General features: G+C 45.1%; 1 protein-coding gene and 1 long non-coding RNA gene across 3 annotated transcripts in view; one reads left to right on the top strand and one right to left on the bottom strand.

Annotated features, from left to right (window-relative positions):
• LOC125447907 (uncharacterized) overlaps window positions 1-18,901 on the bottom strand; it is a 32,623-nt gene extending 13,722 nt beyond the window's left edge. Inside the window, exon 1 of the long non-coding RNA XR_007246627.1 lies at window positions 18,629-18,901. This is a non-coding gene — a long non-coding RNA (uncharacterized LOC125447907). The remainder of the gene's footprint in view (window positions 1-18,628) is intronic.
• Window positions 18,902-19,650: 749 nt separating this feature from the next.
• The window catches only part of glipr2l (GLI pathogenesis-related 2, like), a 58,032-nt gene continuing 53,025 nt past the window's right edge, over window positions 19,651-24,657 (top strand). The window contains exons 1-3 of one of the 2 annotated variants that reach the window (XM_048523865.2): window positions 19,651-19,882; window positions 19,965-20,073; window positions 20,158-20,261. In XM_048523865.2, coding sequence (XP_048379822.1) covers window positions 19,870-19,882; window positions 19,965-20,073; window positions 20,158-20,261 — 226 coding nt within the window. In that variant the 5' untranslated portion in view covers window positions 19,651-19,869. The remainder of the gene's footprint in view (window positions 19,883-19,964; window positions 20,074-20,157; window positions 20,262-24,657) is intronic. The other variant, XM_048523857.2, reaches the window with a different exon arrangement.

Below are 24,657 nucleotides of genomic sequence, written 5' to 3'. Positions count from 1 at the left end.
GGGGAAGGTGCCAGGTGTGGTGGGGTTGGAGGGGAGTGTGGAGCAGACAAGGGAGTCACGGAGAGAGTGGTCTCTCCAGAAGGCAGATAAGGGTGGGGATGGAAAAATGTCTTGGGTGGTGGGGTTGGATTGTAGATGGCGAAGTGTCGGAGGATGATGGGTTGTATCCGGAGGTTGATGGGGTGCTATGTGAGAACCTGCCACCTGAAGGTTGCAGGAACAGCAACTCATATTCCGCTTGGGAACCCTGCAGTCCAATGGTATCAATGTGGACTTCACAAGCTTCAAAATCTCCCCTTCCCCCACCGCATCCCAAAACCAGCCCAGCCTGTCCCCTCCCCCCACAGCATCCCAAAACCAGCCCAGCCTGTCCCCGCCTCCCTAACCTGTTCTTCCTCTCATCTATCCCTTCCTCCCACCTCAAGCCGCACCTCCATTTCCTACCTACTAACCTCATCCCGCCTCCTTGACCTGTCCGTCTTCCCTGGACTGACCTATCCCCTCCCTACCTCCCCACCTATACTCTCCTCTCCACCTATCTTCTTTTCTCTCCATTGTCGGTCCGCCTCCCCCTCTCTTCCTATTTATTCCAGTTCCCTCTCCCCATCCCCCTCTCTGATGAAGCGTCTAGGCCCGAAGCGTCAGCTTTTGTTCTTCTGAGATGCTGCTTGGCCTGCTGTGTTCATCCAGCTCCACACTTTGTTATGTTAGAGATCCAGTTTATTTTGAGAGCTGTCTCTGAGGGAGCTGAATCAGTGGCAAGGACTCTTCATGTGTAAATAAGGAGTGTCTTGGTGACAGGATACCGGCTTCTGTGGAGTTGTTTCGATGTTGAGGCAGGGAAGGGAGGAGTCGGAGATCGACCAGGTGAAAGTGAGACAGGGGTGAGAAAGAAAATTGGAAGCCAAATTGATTAACTTTTCCAATTCCGGATGAGAGAGGGAAATTGACTGATGATGTTCACGATATACTGGAAGGAGAGTTGTGACTGGGATCCGGAATAGGACTGGAACAAGGATTAACTGGAGCCCATGCAGTTACCCATGGCCACACCTCTGGCCTGAAGCACGTGGGAGGAGTTAAAGGAGAAGTTGTTCCTAGTGAGGATGAGATCAGCCACGCAGAGAAGGGTTGTGGTAGATGGGGGTGGCTCAGACCTTGTTTCTAAGAAGTTGCGGACAGCCCCGAGACCATCCTGATGGAGGATGAACAGCCAGAAAAGTTGAACTGGATTCTGGTATAATAGGTTGGAAATGTGACCAAAAGTTACTGACAAACTGCTTTGAGTAGCTTTTTATAGTGGAGAGATGATAACGTGGAGAATATAACAATTACGGAAAGTATTTGCTGTTGGGAAACTTGGGAATTGCAGTGTGAATGAATTTTCTGTTCAAGTCTATTCCCACAGTAGAGATGAAAATAGTGGATAGCTATGGCCCTTTTATAGCATATATTCCAGTTTCCTTAAGGTTACAGTAAACATATTTTAGGCAAGTACTAATTTAATTCAGATGATAGCATGCACACTTGAGTTAAAATGCTACAGGTTCAGTTTGGAGTCAGAGAATTTGAGGTTCAATGTTTGCAGCAATGATTATTTCAGAGAGGAAGAATGCTGGGATTTTCCTTTAATATTTGGATTCGCTCGCCTGCATGTGGCATGATGTGGAAAATCACAGGCTGGGTTTGTATTTGACCTCACCACAGATAGGATGCACCCCCATCATAGTAATTCCCAATAACCCTTTCATGTCTGGATTATTTGACCCATTCAGCAAAAACACTTTTCTCCACAAACATAGAAGAATTAGATTTGCAATTTTAGAGCTGTTTGGCATGTGGCACAGATATTATTAACCTTCCTGTATCTAAAAGGCACATCAGGAGGCGTACACATGCTGGAAGTGGTGAAAGGTCCCGTTACTCAAGAGTTGGTCATTATACACATCACACAGAAGGAATGCTTCCTTGAACTGGCTAACCCACAGACAGCAGAGAATCAGGAACAAGAGAAATGTGACAATTTGTAAAGAAGGAAGGAAAAGCAAAGGAGCCCTCTCCATCCAAAACCGGCCAATCTCAACTCAGAGCCCATGGTGACGATCAGGGATTTCTGGAGGGAATCAGCCTAAATTATAACAGTGGTTGCATGGAGTAAATGATCACTCTGGGGGAGAAGCATGAGATTCAAAATTGTCAAGTGGTGGTGGTGAACGTTTTCACATTTTGTCATACACTCTATTTTGATGTTGTGACAGTGTCTTACTTTCCAGGGCAGAATGTAGGGTTTAATGTTTTGGGTGGAAAAGACTTTGGAAAAGGAAAAAGAGCAGTTAGAGAGCTATTTCAACATAGGCACTAATACATAGGAAAGCTGAGAATGAAGATGACAACAGTATGAGGAGATAGCATGCAGAATGGAGATCATTAGTTATGCCTTGAAATTGGGTAGTTTACTCAAAGACAGATAGATCCATTAATACCAGCCTGCAAGATGGTGCAGCAGGGAAGATTTCAGATGCCTCAAATGTTGGAAGCAGTTCCAGATCAAGTGAAGTTGTTCAGGAAGGATAAACTTTATACGATGTGAATGAATAGTGTATTTGCAGCAAGGATGAATGAGGCTGTGGGGATGGATTTCAATTAGTATTAAAAGGGAAGGGCTGAGCAGAACAGTCTGCAGGTTGAATATATTTTCTAAGAGAATAGGTGTTGGTAGGAGCAGGAGCAGGCCGCCAACCCTTCGAGTTAGCTCTGCCTCTCAAAAACACCAGGAAAAAGAATAAGATTAAAAAAAACATCCTCAAGTGTGCTCATTTGAAATATGGAAGATATGGAGCCAAGCAGATGAGCCAGAGGTGCTGGCTCCTAAATATTAATAGATGTAACACTAGTGACTGGCCCTTACTTAAAATCAAGTGGTTAATTAGTTCTATGGTTTATAGAAGTGCCGGGAAATCGGGATACGGGATGGAATTATTTATTAGAAGGTTATTTAACAAAGTAAGTGTTGGTCCTATTGAAAATGAGTCTGGAGAATTAGTAAATGAGAATAAAGGGATGGCAAATGAATTGAACAGATATCAGTTCTGACAAAGGATCATAGAACATAGAACAATACAGCACAGAACAGGCCCTTCAGCCCTCGATGTTGCGCCGACCTGTGAACTAATCTAAGCCCACCCCCTACACTATCCCATCATTATCCATATGCTTATCCAAGGACTGTTTAAATGCCCCAAATGTGGCTGAGTTAACTACATTGGCAGGCAGGGCATTCCACACCCTTACCACTCTCTGAGTAAAGAACCTGCCTCTGACATCTGTCTTAAATCTATCACCCCTCAATTTGCAGCTATGCCCCCTTGTACAAGCCGACGTCAACACTTTCGCTCACCTAAAGCTTGGAGACCCTCAGGTTAAACTGCCAGCCCTCCCTCCCTCTCTCTAATGAGAGAGCAGCCCAACAGTCTGGTCAGACTATGGCAACTTTACCCTTTACCTTTATTCCCACAGTCATACCAAATATTAAAGATTTTTTTTTAAAAAGTATGCACAGTGTTAGAGTATAAAAGTAGGGAAATGCTGCTGCAACTGTACGAGGCATTAGGGAGACTGCACCTTGAACACTGTGTGCAGTTTTGGCCCAGCTAGTTGCGGGATGCAGGAGCAGTGGAGGCATTAGAGAAAAAGCTCATGAGATTGTTTCCAGTGGCGTGTGTCTTATGAAGACAGATTGAGTAATTTAGGCCTATATTCTAGACCTCCTTTCTCTCTCTACCGATGCTATCAGACCTGCTAAGTTTCTGCAGCAATTTCTGTTTTCGTTTCAGACAACTTGCACTTGACTTCATTCAAAAGGATACAAGTAACATCCTGGAAAATGCTGTAAATCAAGAATTGAACAGGAGGGAGGAACTCAGTGGAAGTTACATGTATCGGGAAAGTGGTACAGAGTAAATGGTTGGAACTACGATTTCACAAGTCCCTAGGTCCCGACAGATTTTGTCCTGGGGTCTAGTTAGATTGAATCCCTACATGCTAGTTGAGGCCATTTGGCCCATCACGTCTGCACCAACCCTCCAAAGAGCATTCTTCCCAGACCCACCCTATCCTTACAACCCCATACAGGGTTTTTAACCATGACTAAGCCACAAAGCCTGCACACTCTTGGACAGAGATAATGGGAACTGCAGATGCTGGAGAATCCAAGATAACAAAGTGTGGAGTTGGATGAACACAGCAGGCCAAGCAGCATCTTAGGAGCACAAAAGCTGACGTTTTGGGCCTAAACCCTTCATCAGAAAAGGAGGAGGGGGAGGGGGTTCTAAAATAAATAGGGAGGGGGGGAGGTGGATCGAGGATAGATAGAGGAGAAGATAGGTGGAGAGGAGACAGAGAAGTTAAAGAGGCGGGGATGAAGCCAGTAGAGGTGAGTGTAGGTGGGGAGGTGGGGGGGGGGGGGGTGTGGGGGGATAGGTCAGTCCGGGGAGGACGGACAGGTCAAGGAGGCGGGATGAAGAGAGTTCGTAGGAAATGGAGGTGTGGCTTGAGGTGGGAGGAGAGGATAGGTGAGAGGAAGAACAGGTTAGAGAGGCAGGGACGAGCTGGGCTGGTTTTGGGATGCAGTAGGAGGAGGGGAGATTTTGAAGCTTGTGAAATCCACATTGATACCATTGGGCTGCAGGGTTCCCAAGCGGAATATGAGTTGCTGTTCCTGCAACCTTCGGCTGGTATCGTTGTGGCACTGTAGGAGGCCCAGGATGGACATGTTGTCTAAGGAATGGGAGGGGGAGTTGAAATGGTTTGCGACAGGGAGGTGCAGTTGTTTATTGCGAACCGAGCGGAGGTGTTCTGCAAAGCAGTCCCCAAGCCTCTGCTTGGTTTCCCCAATGTAGAGGAGGCCACAACGGGTACAGTGGATGCGGTCTACCACATTGGCAGATGTGCAGGTGAACATCTGCTTGATGTGGAAAGTCATCTTGGGGCCTGGGATCGGGGTGAGGGAGTAAGTGTCGCACTTCCTGCAGTTGCAGGGGTAAGTGCTGGGTATGGTGGGGTTGGAGGGGAGTGTGGAGCGGACAATGGTGTCACGGAAAGAGTGGTCCCTCCGGAAAGCAGATAAGGGTGGAGAGAGAAAAATGTCTTTGGTGGTGGGGTCGGATTGCAGATGGCTAAAGTGTCGGAGGATGATGCGTTGTATCTGGAGGTTGATGGGATGGTATGTGAGGACGAGGGGGATTCTCTTTTGGCCGTTATTGCAGGGACGGGGTGTGAGGGATGAGTTGCAGGAAATGTGGGAGACATGGTCGAGAGCGTTCTCGACCACTGTCGGGGGGGGGGGGGGGGGGGAGAGTTGCAGTCCATGAAAAACGAGGACATCTGAGATGTACGGGAGTGGAATGCTTCATCTTGGGAGCAGATGCGGCGGAGGTGAAGGAATTGGGAAAAGGGGGAGAAAATGGAGTCCAGATAGGTGGAGATGAGTTCGGTGGGGCAGGAGCAGGCGGAGACAATGGGTTGACCAGGACAGGTGCGTTTTTGGATTTTGGGAAGGAGACAGAAGCGGGTTGTGTGGGGTTGGGGAACAATGAGGTTGGAGGCTGTGGGTGGGAGGTCACCTGAGGTGATGAGGTTGTGGATGGTTTGGGAGATGATGGTTTGGTGCTTGAGTGGGGTCCTGATCCAGGGACCGGTAGGAGGAGGTGTCGGAGAGTTGGCGTCTGGCCTCAGCAATGTAGAGGTCAGTGCACCATTATACAACTGGGCCTCCCTTGTCCGCAGGTTTTACGGTGAGGTTGGGATTGGAGTGGAAGGAGAGGAGGGCTGCACGTTGTGCGGGGGAGAGGTTGGAGTGGGTGAGACAGGTGGACTCTTGGACACCATGGACAACTTAGCAGGGCCAATCAGCCTACCTGCTCATCTTTGGACAGTGAGAGGAAACCAGAGCACCCAGAGGGAACGCACACAGAAATGGGGAGAAAATGCAAACTCCACACAGACAGTGGAATTGAACCCAGGTCCCTGGCATTGTGAGGCAGCAGTGCTAACCACTGAGCCACTGTGCCACCTGAGATAGCTCTTTGGGTGTTAATTTTCCAAACCTAATTAGTTTCAGGAAAGGCTAATTCAGACTGGGAAATAGCTCATGGAACTCTATTCAACTCTTGAACTTTATTCAAAAATGGAGGGAGAGAGAAAGCAGAAAACCACGGGCCAGTTAGCTTAACACTTGTCATAGGGAAAATGTCAGAAGCTATGATTAAAGATATTATATCTGGGCATTTGGATAAGTTCAAGGTAATCAGGCAGAGCCAATATGGTTTTGTTGAAGGAAAATCATGTTTAACTAATTTAGTGGAGTTCTTTCGAAATGTAACTTGTGTGTCGATAAAGGGAAACTAATGGATGTATTGTATTTCAATTTTCAGAAGGTATTTGGTAAGGTGTTGCATCAAAGCTTATGCAGAAAGTAAAAGCTCATAGTGTTGGATTAACCATATTGGCACATTAGAAGAATGGCTGGCTACCAGGAAGCGGAGAGGAAAAAGAAATGATTATTTTTCAAGCTGGCAGGATGTCACATGTGTTATATCACAGGGGTCAGTGGTGGGGCCTCAACTCTTTACAATTTATACAAATGGTTTGGATGAAGGGATCAAAGGTATGGTAGCTAAATTTGCTGATGACACCAAAATAGGAGGAAATTGAGTTGTGAAGAGAATATAAGGAGCCTACAAACAGATATAGATAGGTTGAGTGGGCAACAATATGATAAATGTAATATAACATGGGAAAGTAAGAAAATATCTACTTAGCAGAAAGAATAAAGAAGAAGCATATTATCAAAATAGAGAGAGTTTGCAGAAGTCTGAAGTGCAGAGAGATCTGAGTATCCTAGTGCGGGAATCATTGAAGGTTAGTATGCAGGTACAATAAGTAACCAGGAAAGCTGATAGAATATTATGGTTTATTTCAAGGGGAATTAAATATAAGAATAGGGGGGTTATGTTTCAGTTATACAGGCATTGGTAAAACCACATCCAGAGTTCTGAGTACAGTACTGATCATTGTGCTTACAGAAGGATGTTAATGCATTGGAAGCAGCTCGGAAAAGTTTATTAGACTAATATCTAAACTGAGCAGATTACTTGTTGAGGAAAGACTAGATAGGATTAGCCTGTATTCTCTGGAGTTTAGAAGAGTCAGAAGGAACTTAATTGAAATATATAAGATGCTAAGGGGACTTGACCACTTGGATGTCAAAAAGATGTTTCATCTTGTGCGAAAATTTTGAACTGGGCGTCAAAGTTTAAAAATAAGTGGGTGCCTGTTTGAAACAGAGGAGGGAAAGAAATTTCTCTCAGAGGATTGTGGGTCTTTGGAATTCCCTTCCTGAAATTATAGTGAATGCAGAAATGTTAAATATTTTAAGGAAGAGGTAAATGGATGGCCTAATGATATTATCGCTAACTATTAATCCAGGGATCCTGGTAATGTCCCGGGGTTCCAGATTCAAATCCTGCTATTGAAGGCAGTGGAATTTAAATCTGACAATAAATCTGGAGCCTAATAATGACCATGAAATTATGGTTGATTTCTGGGGGAAAAAAATCCATCTGGCTCACTAATGTTCTTTGGGGAAGGAAACTGCTGTCCTGACCTGGTCTGGCCTACAAGTGACTCCAGACCCATAATAATAGTTGATTCTTACTAATACAGTTGACAATTAGAGGTGGGTAATAAAATGTTGGCACTAGCCAGTGACACCCATATTCCATGAATGAATAAAAATGTTTGTGATTACCAAGGAAATGGAAGATTACCAAGGGTATACAAGAATGTAGAATTGAGGTTGAAATTAGATTAGCCATGACCTTACTGAATGGCAGAGCAGTCTTGAAGGCTCAAGCAACCTACGTTTGCTCTTTGTTAGTATGTTCTTATTTACACAGAAATTTGACATTGCCTCTAACACTCAGAATAAAATGAATAAATTGTAAAGGAGCAATGAGCAACTAGAATGCATTACCATCCACCAAATAATTAAAGGGACCATGATGCAGTTTTGTGGTAGATGATAAGGCAATAGCTACTGAAGGAGGGTCCAGCCTCGTAATGTCAGCCTTCCTGCCCCTCTGATGCTGCATGGCCTGCTGTGTTCATCCAGCTCCACACTGTTTTATCTCAGCTACTGATGCTGATTGTGGTTTTGCAACCCTTGGCACAGAAAGGTGAGTTCTGTTGAGTCACATATCTTGAAGTTTATTTATAATGCTAGCCAATGACATGGCTACAATACAACAGTCTTGTGTTTTCTGTGCCTATTGACATTGCTGTATGTAATACACATATAATTGATTGAATAGACTGATTTCTTTATGCAGAAAGAGTAACTGAAGGTGAGGCAGGTACCCTTATCACAGAATGCGATGTCATCTAACTGCCTTAAAATTCTTTCTGGTTGCAATCTATGCCATGGTACAACAGTAACCACATGTATATCAGTGAGATTGTTTGGAGTGCATAGTGCATGCAAATAGGTATTTTGTTGAAATTGTGAACAGCTTGTTTTAAAACACTTTGCTATGGAGACCACAGAGGATAGCATAATATTACAATTAATTCTCACTAATGGGCAGAGAATAATTCAGAAAGCAGAAGCAAGAAATTTGAGGCATGTTATTCTGGAGACGCCAGGTTGGAGAAAACATCAAGAATTTACATTAAAAGGCAGATATTGAAATAAACTTTTATTAAGGGTATAAGAGAATTCCTATGAATAGTAAAGTGGGGAAAGAGGAGGAGCAAAAAGGAAATAGTTCAATGGGGTCCTTCATTAGATGCAGAAATACTTTATTTCAGAAATGTTACCAGAATTGGATAAAGAAGTAACAATAGTTTGGCTGTGATAATGGGAACTGCAGATGCTGGCGAATCCAAGATAATAAAGTGTGAAGCTGGATGAACACAGCAGGCCAAGCAGCATCCCAGGAGCACAAAAGCTGTGCTCCTGAGATGCTGCTTGGCCTGCTGTGTTCATTCAGCTTCACTCTTTATTATCTTACAATAGTTTGGCTACTTTTTTTTGCAAAGTTATGAAATGGAAGAGAATCAGACAGCATTGTTCAATATTCAGGGAAGGAATAGGATTTATAAAGATAGCTTGAGGAATACAGAGAGAAATAGTGACAGAATCCTACCTGGAAACATGAAGCAGGGCAGTAAATGATTCTAAGTATGTTGTAAACAAATAAAGGAGTGCAAAGAGAAGTTAGTGACTGAAAATATCACCATGGGGAAGTGACGTTTTGAAGATCTTAAATGGCTACTGTTCTAAAAAGAAATGGGGAGAGAAATCCAAGAATCAGTGGCATAGTTTATGGATAATGTTGACTGATCAATGTTAAAATTACAAGAAAGGATTATGGTTCCAAAAGCTTTCATCCTAATAATGTTGTGAAAGAATTGACTTAAATGATTTTGTCTCTTCTTGTGAATCCATTTTCGAGTGTATGTCTTATTTCTGTTAGAATTATTATGCAAGTTAATGTAAATGAGCATCCTGAGCTTGTAGGTCATATATCAGACACTCCTAATTTAGAGAAAGACATTGTGCACAAAGTGTACAAATTTGCATACACTACCCAATTGAGGTCAGTGGCAAATAGTAAATGTACACATGTACTAGGACTTTGACAAGATTGATTGGGAGAGGCAGTTCGTGTTTAGTGCAAGCAAATGAAAGGTGGATGGCAGGAGATAGATTGATAAGAACTGTGCTAGTTGGGAATGTAGTTAATATTTTAGAACAGGAGAGTGATCCTCAATTTTGATGACCAGAAAACTCAAGCCATAAATGCAAGAAGTGTTCCCAAACTGTTTAAAAAAAACAAAGAAAATACTGGGAGGTGTAACAAAGGGTGGAGCATTAAATCAAGTCAGGCCATCTACAAATATGCAACCTAGGTTCACATTTAGAGTATTGTGTGAAGCCTTTGTCTCCCCATTTCACAAAGGATATTCAGTTACTGGAGGGTATACAGAAAGGAGTTACACTGGTTGTTCCAGAATGTAAGGGATGAATGTTTGAGGAACATGTTTTATTTTTGCTCGCACCTTACGTCATCATAAACAGTCCTCTCATATCCACTAACAGATTTCCTCTGCAGAACTTTCGTCTCTTGAAAAAGGAAATCTGTTAGTGGATATGAGAGGACTGTTTATGATGATGTAAGGTGCGAGCAAAAATAAAAACAAAAATTGCTGGAAAAGCTCAGCAGGTCCGACAGCATCTGTGGAGGAAAAGCAGTGTGAACATTCTGGATTCACTGACCCTTCCTTAGAACTGAACCTGAAATGCTAACTCTGACATCCTTCCACTGATGCTGCCAGACCTGTTGAGCTTTTCCAGCAATTTCTATTTTTGATTCTGATGTCCAGCATCCACAATTTATTCAGTTTTTATTTAAGATGTGAAGAAGTTGGATTCAAGTAAGGCTTTATGTCATGCACTATATTTAAATAAGGATCCTATTTACAAATTAAGATAAACAAAAGAAAATTTTACAAGGGCAATGTGCATACAGAACAGATTACTGGCAAACCAAATCATAAAAGCTTTCAGCAAGGAGCTAGATGGAGATGACGAGACATTTCTTCACCCAAACAGTGGTGAGCCTGTCGAATTCATTACCACAGGAAGTAGCTGATGCCAAAACATTGAATGTATTCAATGGGCGACTGGATATAGCACCTGGGGCAAATAGGATCAAAGGTTATGGGGCAAAAGTAGGATTAGGCTACTGGGTTAGATGATCAGTCATAATCAGAATGAATGGCGGAGCAGGTTCAAAGGGCTGAATGGCCTCCTCCTGCTGCTCCTATCTTCTATGTTTCTATGTTTTTATGTACACAGGATTCAGGTTGTTTAGAAATATATGAGCAAAATAAGGTGGTTAGTTGGTTGGACATACCAAGGTTTTCTCCCACGCCAAGGCAGAGATTAACAGGTCCCTGGCAATGGATTTACAGGCATCAAAGTCTGTTAAATTCCCTGGGGGTGGGGTTGGTTTTTAGACTACAGTCTCACAAGCCACAGACTTACCCATAATTCGACATGATGGCCAGTGCAGACTAGGGTAGGCTACCCATCTGTGCCTTAGCTGAGATCTTTAAGTCGCCAATATTGACCACTTGTAACTTATGATTTAAACACATAGAAAACCTGCAAGTTCCGACATAGTGACCTTTTCTTCCACCAGAAGGATTGATGCATGGGGCATCTCACATCTGCTCACTTGCTGTCTAAGTGCTTTCTCACTTAGTACAAACCTGTATGCTAACAGGATCCCTGCCATACCTTGCTGTGCCAATTAGGGTTATTGAACAACTAGGCAGCTGGCCTTCTTGGTCAGCAAGAATGCAAACATCTTGCTGTACAGCATTGCGCTACATTAACCTCATATCACATGCCAACAGCTTACATAGCAAAGACACTGCGCTGCACTGGCATAGTGATTCAAGGGAGACTTCCAATACCAGTCCAGGGGACTGGCCATGGTCAGGTGTCCAGTCGGGGTGTTCTTGGTCATGGGATTGAGTTACTGGAGTCTGGGGAATAGGTCACGGTCAGTCATATGTCCCCATAATGATCGGCCTGAGGGTCAGACATTTAGTCAGGGAGATGTTCAGGCGGTAGTCAGAACTGTCCAGTTTGGTCACTTCTGGATGAACTATAGTCTGCTGCCCTTATCCTTCTAGATGGTGGTAGTCAATGATTAGGAAGGTGCTGATGGAGGACGGCTGAATGAAATGGAGCAGCAAATCTAGAAACAAAAAGATTCCATAAACTGTAATGGAACAAATAAGCACATAATCTGTTTGAATGATCTTGTTATTGGCATAAATATCGGTTCAGGGCATGGATAAGGCCTTTGCTCCCCTTTGAAATAGGATCCTTTTATATTGACCCAAGAGGACAGACAATGCCTCAGTTTAACATCTCATCCGAAAAATGACTCAATCTGTTCCTAAATTAAAATATTATGTGAAGACATCTCCAAGCTTTGCCCCTCAAATTAACTTGTTGTCATGTTTCCAGGTAGTTTTTTTATTTCATGTGACCCAGAGGGGATATTGATTTATTTTAGACTATAGAAGGAGAGGTGGATTGCCAACCTTAATAAGGTTCCAAATCAAAACAACTTTTCCTTTCCTTCATAAGGGAATTTTAAATCTGCTGAGAGGAATTAAGCTTTGAAATCATCTGTGCACTGAAAAACTTTTCTTTGTTGAGGGACTAAAGGTCAAGGATCATTTTTCAGTTAGAGCTACGTCATTCAGGAGTGAAAAGAGCTAAGGATCCAGGGCCATTTGAAATTTTAATGACAGTACTTACAGACCTTTGGGTGAAAACAAGAAGAAATTTTGAACAATTGCAGATAAGCAACTGAGTGGCCCTGCTACCTCACAATGCCATGGACCTGGGTTCAATTCTACCCTTGGGTGACTGTCTGCGTGGAGTCTGCACATTCTCCCAGTGTCTGCATGGGTTTCCTCCCACAGTCCAAAGATGTGCAGGTTAGGTGGGTTGGCCATGCTAAATTAATCGTAGTGTTCAGGGAAGTGTGCATTAGGTGTGTTGTCGGGGGACAGGTCTGGGTGGGATGCTCTGAGGGTCAGTGTGGATTTGTTGGGCTGAAGGGCCTGTTTTCACACTGTAGGGATCTATGATCTATGTACGAGAATGAGGTATGGATTAGCCTTGACCTGGTTGACTCCTGAAACAGAGCCAACCTAATCTGTTTTTATGCTTTCGCACCTCTGGACACAGCTTGCACCTCTGAAGTGGATGAATTTGACTTTATTTTGCACACTTACAGCAGCTGACAGTGAAGTCCTATGGAGATTTTGACATTGGGTCTCTTGACAGCTGTCTCTTCTGGCTCCACATCAAACTTCTTTGAAAGGATTACTCTGCTGAAGGTTCCTGACTGGAGATGCTCCAGCACTGGCCGGTTTATCAGAGCAGTCTTAAATCAGGCTTGAGGCTGCTCATTTACAACACTGGCCACGCTAAATTGTCCCATAGTGTGTCCAAGCCACTGCCCTTGCCTAGAATCTCTGCTAAACCCCATACCCCAAATCTGTGAGGAAAGGGGGGAAATGGTGGTTGCTAAAAACAGCCTGAAAAATCAACATGGGACAAATGTCTTTCGGGTGTTCTTTTCTCCACAACTATACCCCAACTACTCTTGTTTTCTGCCTGGAAAACAGCCACAATGAGGAGAAATTTCCCTGCCACATCCACCCCAACCCTTCTGTGTATTTGAATTGCTGCCTCTTCAAGCAACTCACTTTTGGCAGAGCCAAGATATAACAACAACTTGTATTTATACAGCACTTTTAGCATAATAAAACATCTTGAGGTGCTTCAGAGAGGTATTATAAAACAAAATCAGAAAAAGTCCCGTAAGGTTGTAGGAGGGCAGATGACCAAAGGTTTTGTCAAAGACGCATGGCATGATTTTCTGGGGCTTTCCAGCGATGAGTGTGTTATATTTTGACAACAACAGAAGAGCTGAATATTATTTCAACGGGAAAAATCCACAGAAATCTGCAGCACAGCGGTTTTGGGTGCCCTTATACATGTATAAATAAAGTCACCTATCTTAAATGAAAACCGGAAGAATTGTGGGTGCCATAAATCAGAAGCAAAAACAGAAATTGCTGGAAGAGCTCAGCAGATATGGCAGCATCTGTGGAGAGAAATCAGAGTTAATGCAGAGTTAATTTATATGCAGAAGATAGGGCAGGGGAGGGCGTAAAGAGTAAACAATACATGGGGATAGAGCCCGGAGAGAGAAAAGAGCTGTTAGAAAGACAAAGGAGTAGATAATGATCTGGCGAGGAAGGTCAATAGCTGTTAATGGAAACTGTTAGTGGCTAACAAATGCGTGGTGTATAATTGAAGTCTGTGTGATACCAAGGCCTGGACGTGGGGATTGGAGTAAGTACATGGAAGGACATGGAAAAAGTTATTGAACTCAAAACTGAGTCCGGAGGGCTGCAGGGTCCCCAAATGGAAAATGAGGTGCTGTTCTTCCAGCTTGCACTGACCTTTGCTGGAGCACTGCAACAGCCTTGAGACAGAATTCTTGGCCAGGGAAAAGGGTGGTATGACGAAGCGGCAGGCAACTGGAAGCTCAGGGCCCTTTTTGCAAACAAAGCGCATGTTCTATGAAGTGGTCACCCAGTCGATGCTTCGTTTCCCAAATGTAGTGCAGACCACACTGCGAGCAGCGCATGCTACACTAGATTCTGGGAACTGCAGGTGAAGTGTTGCTTCACCTGGAAGGCATTTTTGGGCCCTTGGATAGTAGGGATGGAGGAGGTAAATGGGCAGGTGTTGCGCCTTCACCAGTTACAGGGGAAGGTACCATAGGACTGTGGGGAGATGTTGGGAGTGAAGGAAGTGAACCAGGGTATCCCAGAAGAAATGATCCCTGCGGAAGGTGGACAGGGAGGGTAGAGGACTATGTGTCTGGTGGTGGCATCTCACTGGAAGTAGTGGAAATAGCAGCTAATGTGGATGCTGGTGGGATGGCAGGTAAGGACCAGGGGGACCCTGTCGCTTTGTGGGAAGGAAGAGAGGGGGTGAGAGCTAAAGTATGGGAAATGGGTTGGACCCAATTGAGTGCCCTGCTAACAACCCTGCTAGGCAATCCTCAGTTGAGGAATAAGGTGGACATTTCGGAGGTTGTCTTCTCAAAGGTGGCCTCATCAGAATAAATGCAATGGAGAAGGAGGAACTGGGAGAATAGAGTAGAGTTTTTACAGGAAGCAGGGTGCTAGGATGTACAGTCCAGCTAACTGTGGGAGCCGGTAGGTTTACAGCAGATATTGGTGGCCAGTCTATCCCCAGAAGTCACCTATCCTTATTGAAACATGTAAAATTAAGGTGATATACAGGCACATGCAGAGGTAGGAGAGTCTCAAAACCAGACGGCATAATCTCAGAGTAAGGGCTAACTCTTTACTGCAGAAGGCTGCAGAAACTGGGTCATTAAGTGTATTCAAGGCTGAGATAGACAGAGCTTTAATCAGTAAAGAAATCAACAGTTATCGAGACAGGGTAGGAAAACAGAATTGAGGCTTATTAGATCATTGAATGGTAGAGCAGACCCGATGGCCTAATTCTGCTCCTACACCTCATGATAAAAACCGAAAGAACTGTGGATGCTGTAAATCAGGGACAAAAACAAAGTTGCTGGAAAAGCTCAGCAGGTCTGGCAGCATCTGTGAGGGAAAAAAACAGAGTTAACGTTTTGGGTCTGGTGACCCTTCCTCAGAACTGGGGAACCAGATGCTGCCAGACTTGCTGAACTTTTCCAGCAACTTTGTTTTTGTTCCTACATCTCAGGATCTTGTTTATCATATATATATGCCATAATTTTCCAGACCTTTATCAAATCTCCCTTAATCGCCTTTGCTCCAAGGAGAACAATCCCAGCTTCCCCAACCTGACTTGGTAACTAAAATCCATTGTTCCTGGATCCATTCTTGTAAATCTTTTCTGCTCCATCTCAAAGATTCTCACATCTTTTCTAACTTGCAGTGATCAGAACTGGATGTTAATTCACTGGCTATTGTCTCACCAGGGCTTTATTAGGGGTCACATGACTTCTCTGTTTTTGTACTCAATTCCTCTATTCCCATGCTTTGCTCACTATTGTCTCAGTGTGTCCAGCCATCTTCAAAAATGCACAAATAGTCCCAGATCCTTCCGTTTCATTACATTCTTCAGAACAAATTACTTGCTTTAATTATTATTGAATTAATTATTTGTCCTGACAACTTCAGCCAAAATACCTGATACACCACTCTAACTAAATTCCATTTCTACATGTCTGCTCATTCTGCTGGACAATCTATGTCCTGTTGTAGTCAACCAATATCATCCTCACAGTTTACTATTCTTTCAAGTTTGATATCACAGTATATTTTGAAATTTTCTAAAATCCAAGTCTTGTATATAGAGCAACTAAAAATCACAGGTCCTGGCAATGACCCTTTGGGAACACACGGTCTATCATCCTCCAGTCTAAAAAAAAATCACCACTTATCAAAGATAACAAAGTGTGGAGCTGGATGAACACAGCAGGCCAAGCAGCATCTTTGGAGCAGGAAGACTGATGTTTCGGGCCTAGACCCTTCATCAGAAATGAGGGAGGGGAAGGGGGTTCTGAAATAAATAGGGAGAGGGGGGAGGCGGATAGAAGATGGATAGAGGAGAAGATAGGTGGAGAGGAGACAGACAAGTTTAAGAAGTGGGGATGGAGCCAGTAAAGGTGAGTGTAGGTGGGGAGGTAGGGAGGGGATAGGTCAGTCCAGGGAGGACGAACAGGTCAAGGGGGCGGGATGAGGTTAGTAGGTAGGAAATCGGGGTGCAGCTTGAGGTGGGAGGAGGGGATCTCCTTCCTACCTCCCCACCTGCACTCACCTTTACTGGCTCCATCCCCACTTCTTTAACTGGTCTGTCTCCTCTCCACCTATCTTCTCCTCTATCCATCTTCAATCTGCCTCCCCCTCTCTCCCTATTTATTTCAGAACCCCCTTCCTCTCCCCCATTTCTGATGAAGGGTCTAGGCCCGAAACATCAGTCTTCCTGCTCCTAAGATGCTGCTTGGCCTGCTGTGTTCATCCAGCTCCACACTTTGTTATCTTGGATTTTCCAGCATCTGCAGTTCCCATTATCTCTGTTACCACTTATAAAAACTCACAGTTTCTGTTCTTCAGTCACTTTGAAAAATCTAATTTGACATTGTCGCTCCTGTGCCACAGCCTCAACCTTTTATGTGGTTCATTGTAAAACATTTTCTTAAAGTACGTACAGACAATATCTGCATTCATTTCATTGACCTTCCCTGTTACAGTATCAAATACTTCAATTCAATTGGTCAAACACTGTCTGCCTTTTACAAAGCCACTCTGGGTCTCCCTAACTAACTCAAACACCTCTAAGTGTCTATTGATTATTTTCTTCTGATGTTGTTTGTTAAATCTTATCCATATCCACTTCTAAGGTTAAACTAACTGACCTGTACAGTTGCTAGGACTGTGCTTACACTGTTTCTCCAAAGAAGCTGTCACGTCTGTCATTCTCAGCCCTCTAACACTAGGGGAGGCTGTAGTGTGGCGGTGATCTCACTGGACTAATGATCTAGAGGCACCAGGCGAATACTCCTGGGTTTGAATCCTATCAGTGGCAACGAGTGGAATTTAAATTAATAAATCTTCAAAGCAGTGCAAATCTCAGTAATAGTGAACCTAAAGGCAATATGGCTGACTCTTTACTGTGCTCTAAAATGGCCCAGCAAGTTGTTCTGTTAGGTCGCATGTTTAATATGTCAGTCAATCAATAGCCTGGCACTGTTCGCAAGATAGGATTTTATTAGTGTTACCATCCCACAGCTCAGCATGACCTTGTTGAATAGTGGAACAGGCTCGAGGGTCTGAATGGCCTACTCCTGTTCCCATGTTGCTGGACACCACCATCACCAATTCATTACCTCACCCCCACCCCCCCTTAGGCGGCCACTTGAAAGAGAGAGAATGATTTTCCTCCACTCTGGAGTCATGGGTCTTGAGGTGACTAACAATGCAACACTTGATCCACAGCTCTACCAGAGGTCAGGCAGAAGCTGTTTGAAGAAGGTGCTGAGTTTGCATATACTTCTCTGACTGTTTACTCTTCTAAATTTCAATGGAGGTTAAGAATTAAAATATAAAACTCTACAGGAATTTGACAGGGTGGATGTGGAGAGGTTGTTTCACCAAATGGGAGAGTCCAGGACCAGAGAACACAATCTCAGAATAAACGTCACAAATTTAAAACAGAGATGAGGAGAAATTTCTTCTGAGGTTAGTGAATTTGTGGAATACTTTACTGCAGGGAGACTGTCATCACTGGGTTATTAAGTGTATTCAAGACTGAGAGGACAGGTTTTGAATCAGTAACAGAAACGATGCTTATGGAGACAGGCAGGAAAATGGATTTGAGCATTTTCAAATCAACCATAAATCTCATTGAATGGCAGAGCAGACTCAATGGGCTGAATAGTCTACTTGTTCCTATGCCTATGATCTTATGGCTCCATCAGTAACTTCCAAACCCATGACCTCTATCATCTGCAAGGACAAGGGCAGCAGGTATGTAAGAACACTACCATCTGCAAGTTCTCCCGCAAGACAATCACTATACTGACTAGAGAACTGCTCCCTCACCGTCGGTCAGCTAAAATCCTGGATCCCTCCGCAGGGAGGAGGTGTCTTTATAATGCAAGGACTACAGCAGTTCCAGAAGGCAGCTCATCACCTTTTCCAGGCTAATTAGGGATGAGCAATATATACCAAACTAGCCACTGATCACTACGTGTAGGAAATAAGAATCACTCCCGCTATCACCACACTACAGTTCTTGTATATTTTTGTGATTTCACTGTAGAGCTGCTCGTCGATGTCTGTGTTATAACGCTTCTATGAATGCCCCAAGTAGCCTGCTAACTCGCTTTTTTTTGTTCCTCAGCTTTAAGCAAGTGGATTCTGGAAGGTTTTGTTTACTGACCTCAACATTCTTTTCTGAATATCTTTCTGAAGAAGGGTCTGGGCCCGAAACGACAGCTTTCCTGCTCCTCTGATGCTGCTTGGCCTGCTGTGTTCATCCAGCTCTATGCCTTGTTATCTTCACATTCAACCTGCTGTTATTATACTTGGTACCACAATTACATTGTAAAAATCAGACAAATGAGCTTGACAGCAATAACAGTAATGTCAGCTGAAGTCAGAACGTTGAGAGAGTATTTCTGGCCTGTGCTTCCAGAGGAACAAATGCGGGACAGCGAGTGACCCCGGGACAGAGCTGCTCCCACCAGGGGTGGGGAGTGACACCAGGTCAGAGCTACATATCCTGGGGTTGGGGCTGGGGTTGGGGTTGGGGCTGGGGTTGGGGTTGGGGTGGGGGTGGCGAGTGACCCCAGGCTGAGCTACATACCCTGGGGTTGGGGTGGGAGTGACCCCAGGCTGAGCTACATACCCTGGGGTTGGGGTGGGAGTGGGGAGTGACCCCAAGACAGAGCTACTTACCCCAGCTTTGGGGTGGGGGTGCAGTGTGACCCTGGGACAGAGCTACACACCCTGGGGTGGGGGTGGGGAGTGACCCCAGGACAAGGGATACACCCCCCAGGGGAGTGACCTCAGGACACAGCTACCATCCCTTGGGTGGGGTTGGGGAGTGACCCCAGGACAGAGCTACAACCCCTGGGGTGGGGTTGGGGATGTGAATGACCCTAGGACAAAGCTACACCCCCTGGGGTGGGGTTGGGGATGTGAATGACCTCGGGACAAAGCTACACCTCATGGGGTGGGGTTGGGGATGTGAATGACCCCGGGACAAAGCTACACCCCCTGGGGTGAGGTTGGGGATGTGAATGACCCCGGGACAAAGCTACACCCCCTGGGGTGGGGTGGGGTTGGGGATGTGAATGACCCCGGGACAAAGCTGCACCGCCTCGGGTGGGGTTGGGGATGTGAATGACCCCGGGACAAAGCTACACCGCCTCGGGTGGGGTTGGGGAGTTACCCCGGGACAGAGCTACACCCCCTGGGGAGGGGAGTGACCGGGACATAGCTGGTCCAGCTGGATATGCTGCGGGAAGCGGCCATGGCTCAGTTCCCCTGCTCCATCCCGGAAAAGGTTTCGTTTTGCTCCATATAAGGCGCTGGCGGGTCAGAGTGAGGTAAGCAGCGGCTGCTGTCTAACAAATCCCTCATTAACTCCTGTCAGAGATCTCCAGCTAGAAGCATAATATGGGCAAGTCAGGTCAGTCTTTTCAATATGGATTTGAAATGAACCCCTTGGTGTTTATTCTGTAATGGTGATTTCTGTAAACGTATCATTTCAGCTTCCAAGGAGTTTTCCCGTGAAGTTTTAAAAACTCACAACGATTATAGGAAGAAACACGGTGCTCCGGGACTGAAACTTTGCAGCAAACTCTGTAAAGATGCACAACAGTAAGCTCCTTCTTCTTGTCTGGCGGTTTTGGGTTTAGATGCTGCCTGTTTGCATTGACTCTCACTGTCTGTGTCTGTGCGTAGATACGCCGAGTCTCTGGCCAGCACCCGGGTGCTCAAACACAGCCCGGAATCCAGCCGGGGACAATGCGGAGAGAACCTCGCCTGGGCATCGTATGACCAACCCGGTGAGTGCAAACTTCACAGACGAGGCCTGTTAGTTCCCAAAGTAGATGCGGTTAGTTCATTGTGGGGGCTGGTTTTCCCCGAGGTAAAAGCTGCACGCTGGTCCTAGTTTCTAAAGTGACAGGTGAATCCGACAGATCTCTGCCATGCTTCCTCCAGTCAGCCCTGCAGTTTCTTTTTATTCACATTGGGTGCGAACTTCGCCGACCACCTATTGCCCAACCCTACTTGGCCCGGGGAAGGTTGTGGTGAACTGCCTTTTCTTGAATTCTCTTGTGGAGTGTGGGTGTTGCTCACGGGGCCAGCATTTATTGCCTGGAACTCGTTGCCCTTGTGTAGGCAGTGGGAGCTGACTTCTTGAACTGCTGCGATCCATGTGCTGTAGGTTGACCCACAATACTGATAGGGAGAGAGTTCCAGCATTTCACTCAAGGGGTAGTGAAGGAATGGTGATATATTTCCAAGTCAGGATGGTGAGTGGCTTGGAGGGGAATTTTCAGGCCGTGGCGTGCCCACCTATCTGTTAGCCTTGTCCTTTTGGATGTTTGAGGTTGCCATTACTATGTGTCAGTGGTGGAGGGAGTGAATCCTGAAGGTTGTAATTGTGTCGCCACTCAAGCGGGCTGCTTTGTCCTGGAGGGTGCCAAGCTTCTTGAATGTTGTTGGAGCTGCTGCTCTCATCCAGGCAAGTGGGAAGTAAGAACCAAAAGTGGGGAACATTCCATCACACACCTGACGTGTGCCTTGCTGTTGGTGAACAGGCTTTGGGGAGTCAGGAGGCTCCTTACTGCAGAATTCCCAGATTCGGATTGTTCTTGTAGCCATTGTGTTCATATGACTGCTGACTAAGTGATATTTGATAAATTGTCCGCAATAAATTCTGCATCTCTTGAACATATTGGCACTTCCCAAAATATTCATTTTTTACCTCAAACTCCCTATTTGAGGCCTTCTGATCAGATTTCTGCCTCTGCCACAGCACTGAAGCAGGCCTAACCAAAGTCTTTGTGACTATGGCGATTGTGAATTATCCCTTCACTGCCGTCTCAACTTGGCTGCAGCATTTAACATAAATAACCACTCCATCATCTGATGCCAGACCAGTGCTGTCCAGCTGACTGGCACTGCACATCCATTCTTCACTTATTCAGTCACAGGCAGAGTATCATTTGCAATGGCTGCCCTATCTCTTTGCACACCATTAGCTTTGATGCCCCCAGCCCCCCCCACCCCGAATCTCCATTGTGCCCCTCGGTGACATCATCTGAAAACAGAATGGAAAGGTTTTTCCAATTTGAAGCTCTGATGTTTCATAGTGTTGTTTCTACCTGAATTATTTTGCACAGCCACTAGTTTCTCTGCATCGTGTGAGTGCCATTTTTGTCTGTGTTGCTTGGTGAATTGTGGAGCAAGCAAAGGACTGAGGGTGCTCCCATCTCCAAGGCTTTTGCCTTTATATTTATACGCCAGCTGGATAGCTCTTCAGGCGCTGTCTTTCACACTGTGTGCCCATCTCAAGAAAAGAGAATGAACTGTTTCCTGTTCTGTATGGTGAAAGATCTGGAGTTACTGGTAGACAAGGTAATGCAGAGGAGATCAATCTTCTTCCTGACTGACCACAATGAGAGGACCCAGGCAGCCTGGGCAGAGATGACTGCATGGGTCAGTGCTGCAGAGAAAGTGGGAACTGCAGTTGCTGGAGAATCCAAGATAACAAAGTGTGGAGCTGGATGAACACAGCAGGGCAAGCAGCATCTTAGGAGCACAAAAGCTGACGTTTCAGGCCTAGACCCTTCATCAGAAAAGGAGGATGGGGAGAGGATTCTGAAATAAATAGGGAGAGAGGGGGAGGCGGACTGAAAATAGATAGAGGAGAAGATAGGTGCAGAGGAGAGTGTGGATGTGGAGGTAGGGAGGGATAGGTCAGTCCGGGGAGGAGAGACAGGTCAAGAGGGCAGGATTTCACCAGCTTCAAAATCTCCCCTCCCCTGCATCCTAAAACCAGCCCAGCTCGTCCCCGCCTGCCTAACCTGTTCTTCCTCTCACCTAGCCCCTTCTCCCTCCTCAAGCTGCACCTCCATTTCCTACGTACTAAACTCATCCCGCCCCCTTGAACTGTCCGCCCTCCCCGGACTGACCTATCCCCGCCCTACCTCCCCACCCATACTCTCCTCTGCACCTATCTTCTCCTCTATCCATCTTCGGCCCACCTCTCCCTCCCTCCCTATTTATTTCAAAACCCTCTCCCCATCCCCCTTTTCTGATGAAGGGTCTAGGTCCGAAACATCAGCTTTTGTGCTCCTAAGATGCTGCTTGGCCTGCTGTGTTCATCCAGCTCGACACTTTGTTATCTTGGGTCAGTGCTGCCTTGGCAGTGAAATGGGACATCCGATCGGGATCTGCCCATCCTGTCTCTGATTGATAAGTTTATTCATTTCTAAAGAAGGGTCTAGAACCGAAACGTCAGCTTTCCTGCTCCTCTGATGCTGCTTGGCCTGCTGTGTTCATCCAGCTCCACACCTTGTTATCTCAGATTCTCCAGCATCTGCAGTTCCTACTATTTCTTAAGACGCAGTCTGCCTGTCTCTAACTCAGTGCGAAAAACTTTGTGTGTAAAAAAGCAGGGTAAGACACATAGGCTGTCTGACTCCATGTCTGTGCTAAAACTTGTGTGCAGAACAGAAGGTGCCTGGCTACCCCTCTGCACAAACTGACCTGCCATCAGCGAGTAAGTCCTTGCTGACTCTCAGCTCTAACGGACTCTCAGGTACATGTTTAAAGACCTCACGTTGTGGATGAATTGGGCTGAGAGCAAGCATGATGATGTTGTGAGGCTGGTGGTTTGCTGATGTTGATTTGCATGGATGCAAGATCTAGGGTGAGCACAGCCTTTGACCACGGAAGCTTCTTGTGCAGAATAAGCAGTTCTGTGTAAAGAGAAGCTCAATAGCTGGGGTAGTTTAAATTCGTGAACCAGATGGGCTTTTCCCAATAATCAACAATGTTCTCAAGGTCATCAATAGATTCTTAATTTTAGACTTTTTTGTAAATTTCAAATTCCACTGTCTGCCGTGGCAGAACCCAAGTCCCCAGGACATTAGCTGAGTTTCTGGATTAATAATCTAGCGATAATAGACAAAATTCATTTCGTCGACAGCTGCCAGGGAGAAGGATGGAGTTGGTGACTGAGGCTGAAGCACACCATTCACTACCTAGATATTGCATTTGTCTTGGAGTTGAGCTTCTGACCACATGTCTGTGCTGTCATTAGGATCAGTGATTCCCATCTTCATAACATCACTCAGGTTTTCATTGCCGTGGCTCATTGGCTGCAGAAAACTTGGCCCCTGCTTTTGTTTCTTTTTAGATTTAACAATTCCATTCCTGGCCAGTTTCCCATTCTCCACCCTACATAAACATAATCTTATCCAAAACTCTGAGATAACAAGTCATACAGCTGGATGAACACAGCAAGCCAAACAGCATCAGAGGAGCAGGAAAGTTAACGTTTCGGGTTATCTGAAGGGTCCAGACCCAAAACGTCAACTTTCCTGCTCCTTGTTATCTCAGATTCTCCAGCATCGGCACTTCCTACTAAATCCTTATCCAAAACTCTGCTGAACCCACATTATAAATCACCAAGTCCTATTCACCCGTCACTATGTACATCGTGACTTGCATTGCCACCTGGCTTAGCAACGCTGCAATGTTAAAATTCTCATCCATGGTTTCATGTTCTTACAAGGCTTTTCCCCTTTCCCTCCTACTCTACAATCCTCTGTGCTTCTCCAAATCTGGCCTCTTGTGCTTTGTTTATTTTGATGACTCCATCGGTAGTCAACCATTCCTTCAGTGAGTCCTGTACTCTGGAATCCTCCCCTAATCCACTTCACAAATTTCCTGTTTATCCATTAAGATGCTTCCTAAAAACCTAACTGTCTAGTTTTTAATTATGTGTCCCGAATATCTTCTAACATGTCTCGTTGTTGAATATCACTTGATTTTTCTGTTCTGAAGTACCTTCTTAGGGCATTTAATTACCTTTAATGACACCACAAACATACAGGTTGTTGTTAGTAGCAGTTCTGGAATGCACGGTGTGGGAGGGTAGTTGGAGACGCTGGAGCCCAACAACCTTTAAAGGGTACGAGGATGACTGCTTGAAGTGCCATAACGTTTAAGGTTACGGGCCTAGTGTAGGCAAGTGTGACTGGTGTAGGAGGTAGTTTTTTTTCTGGTACAGACTCACAGGGCTGAAGGGCCTCTTCTGTACCACATGATTCCATGGAATAATAGGATGTGAATTTGCACTTGAAATCTTCCATATGTCAAATTCCTGACCCCTGCCTACTTACTTAATGCCATAGCTCTCGGTCATTTTCATCCAAAAAACACATC

This window comes from Stegostoma tigrinum, chromosome 2 (genome assembly GCF_030684315.1).
Source record: "Stegostoma tigrinum isolate sSteTig4 chromosome 2, sSteTig4.hap1, whole genome shotgun sequence".
Taxonomy (NCBI): Eukaryota; Metazoa; Chordata; class Chondrichthyes; order Orectolobiformes; family Stegostomatidae; genus Stegostoma; species Stegostoma tigrinum.
This window is presented reverse-complemented; position numbering and strand designations above follow the sequence as displayed.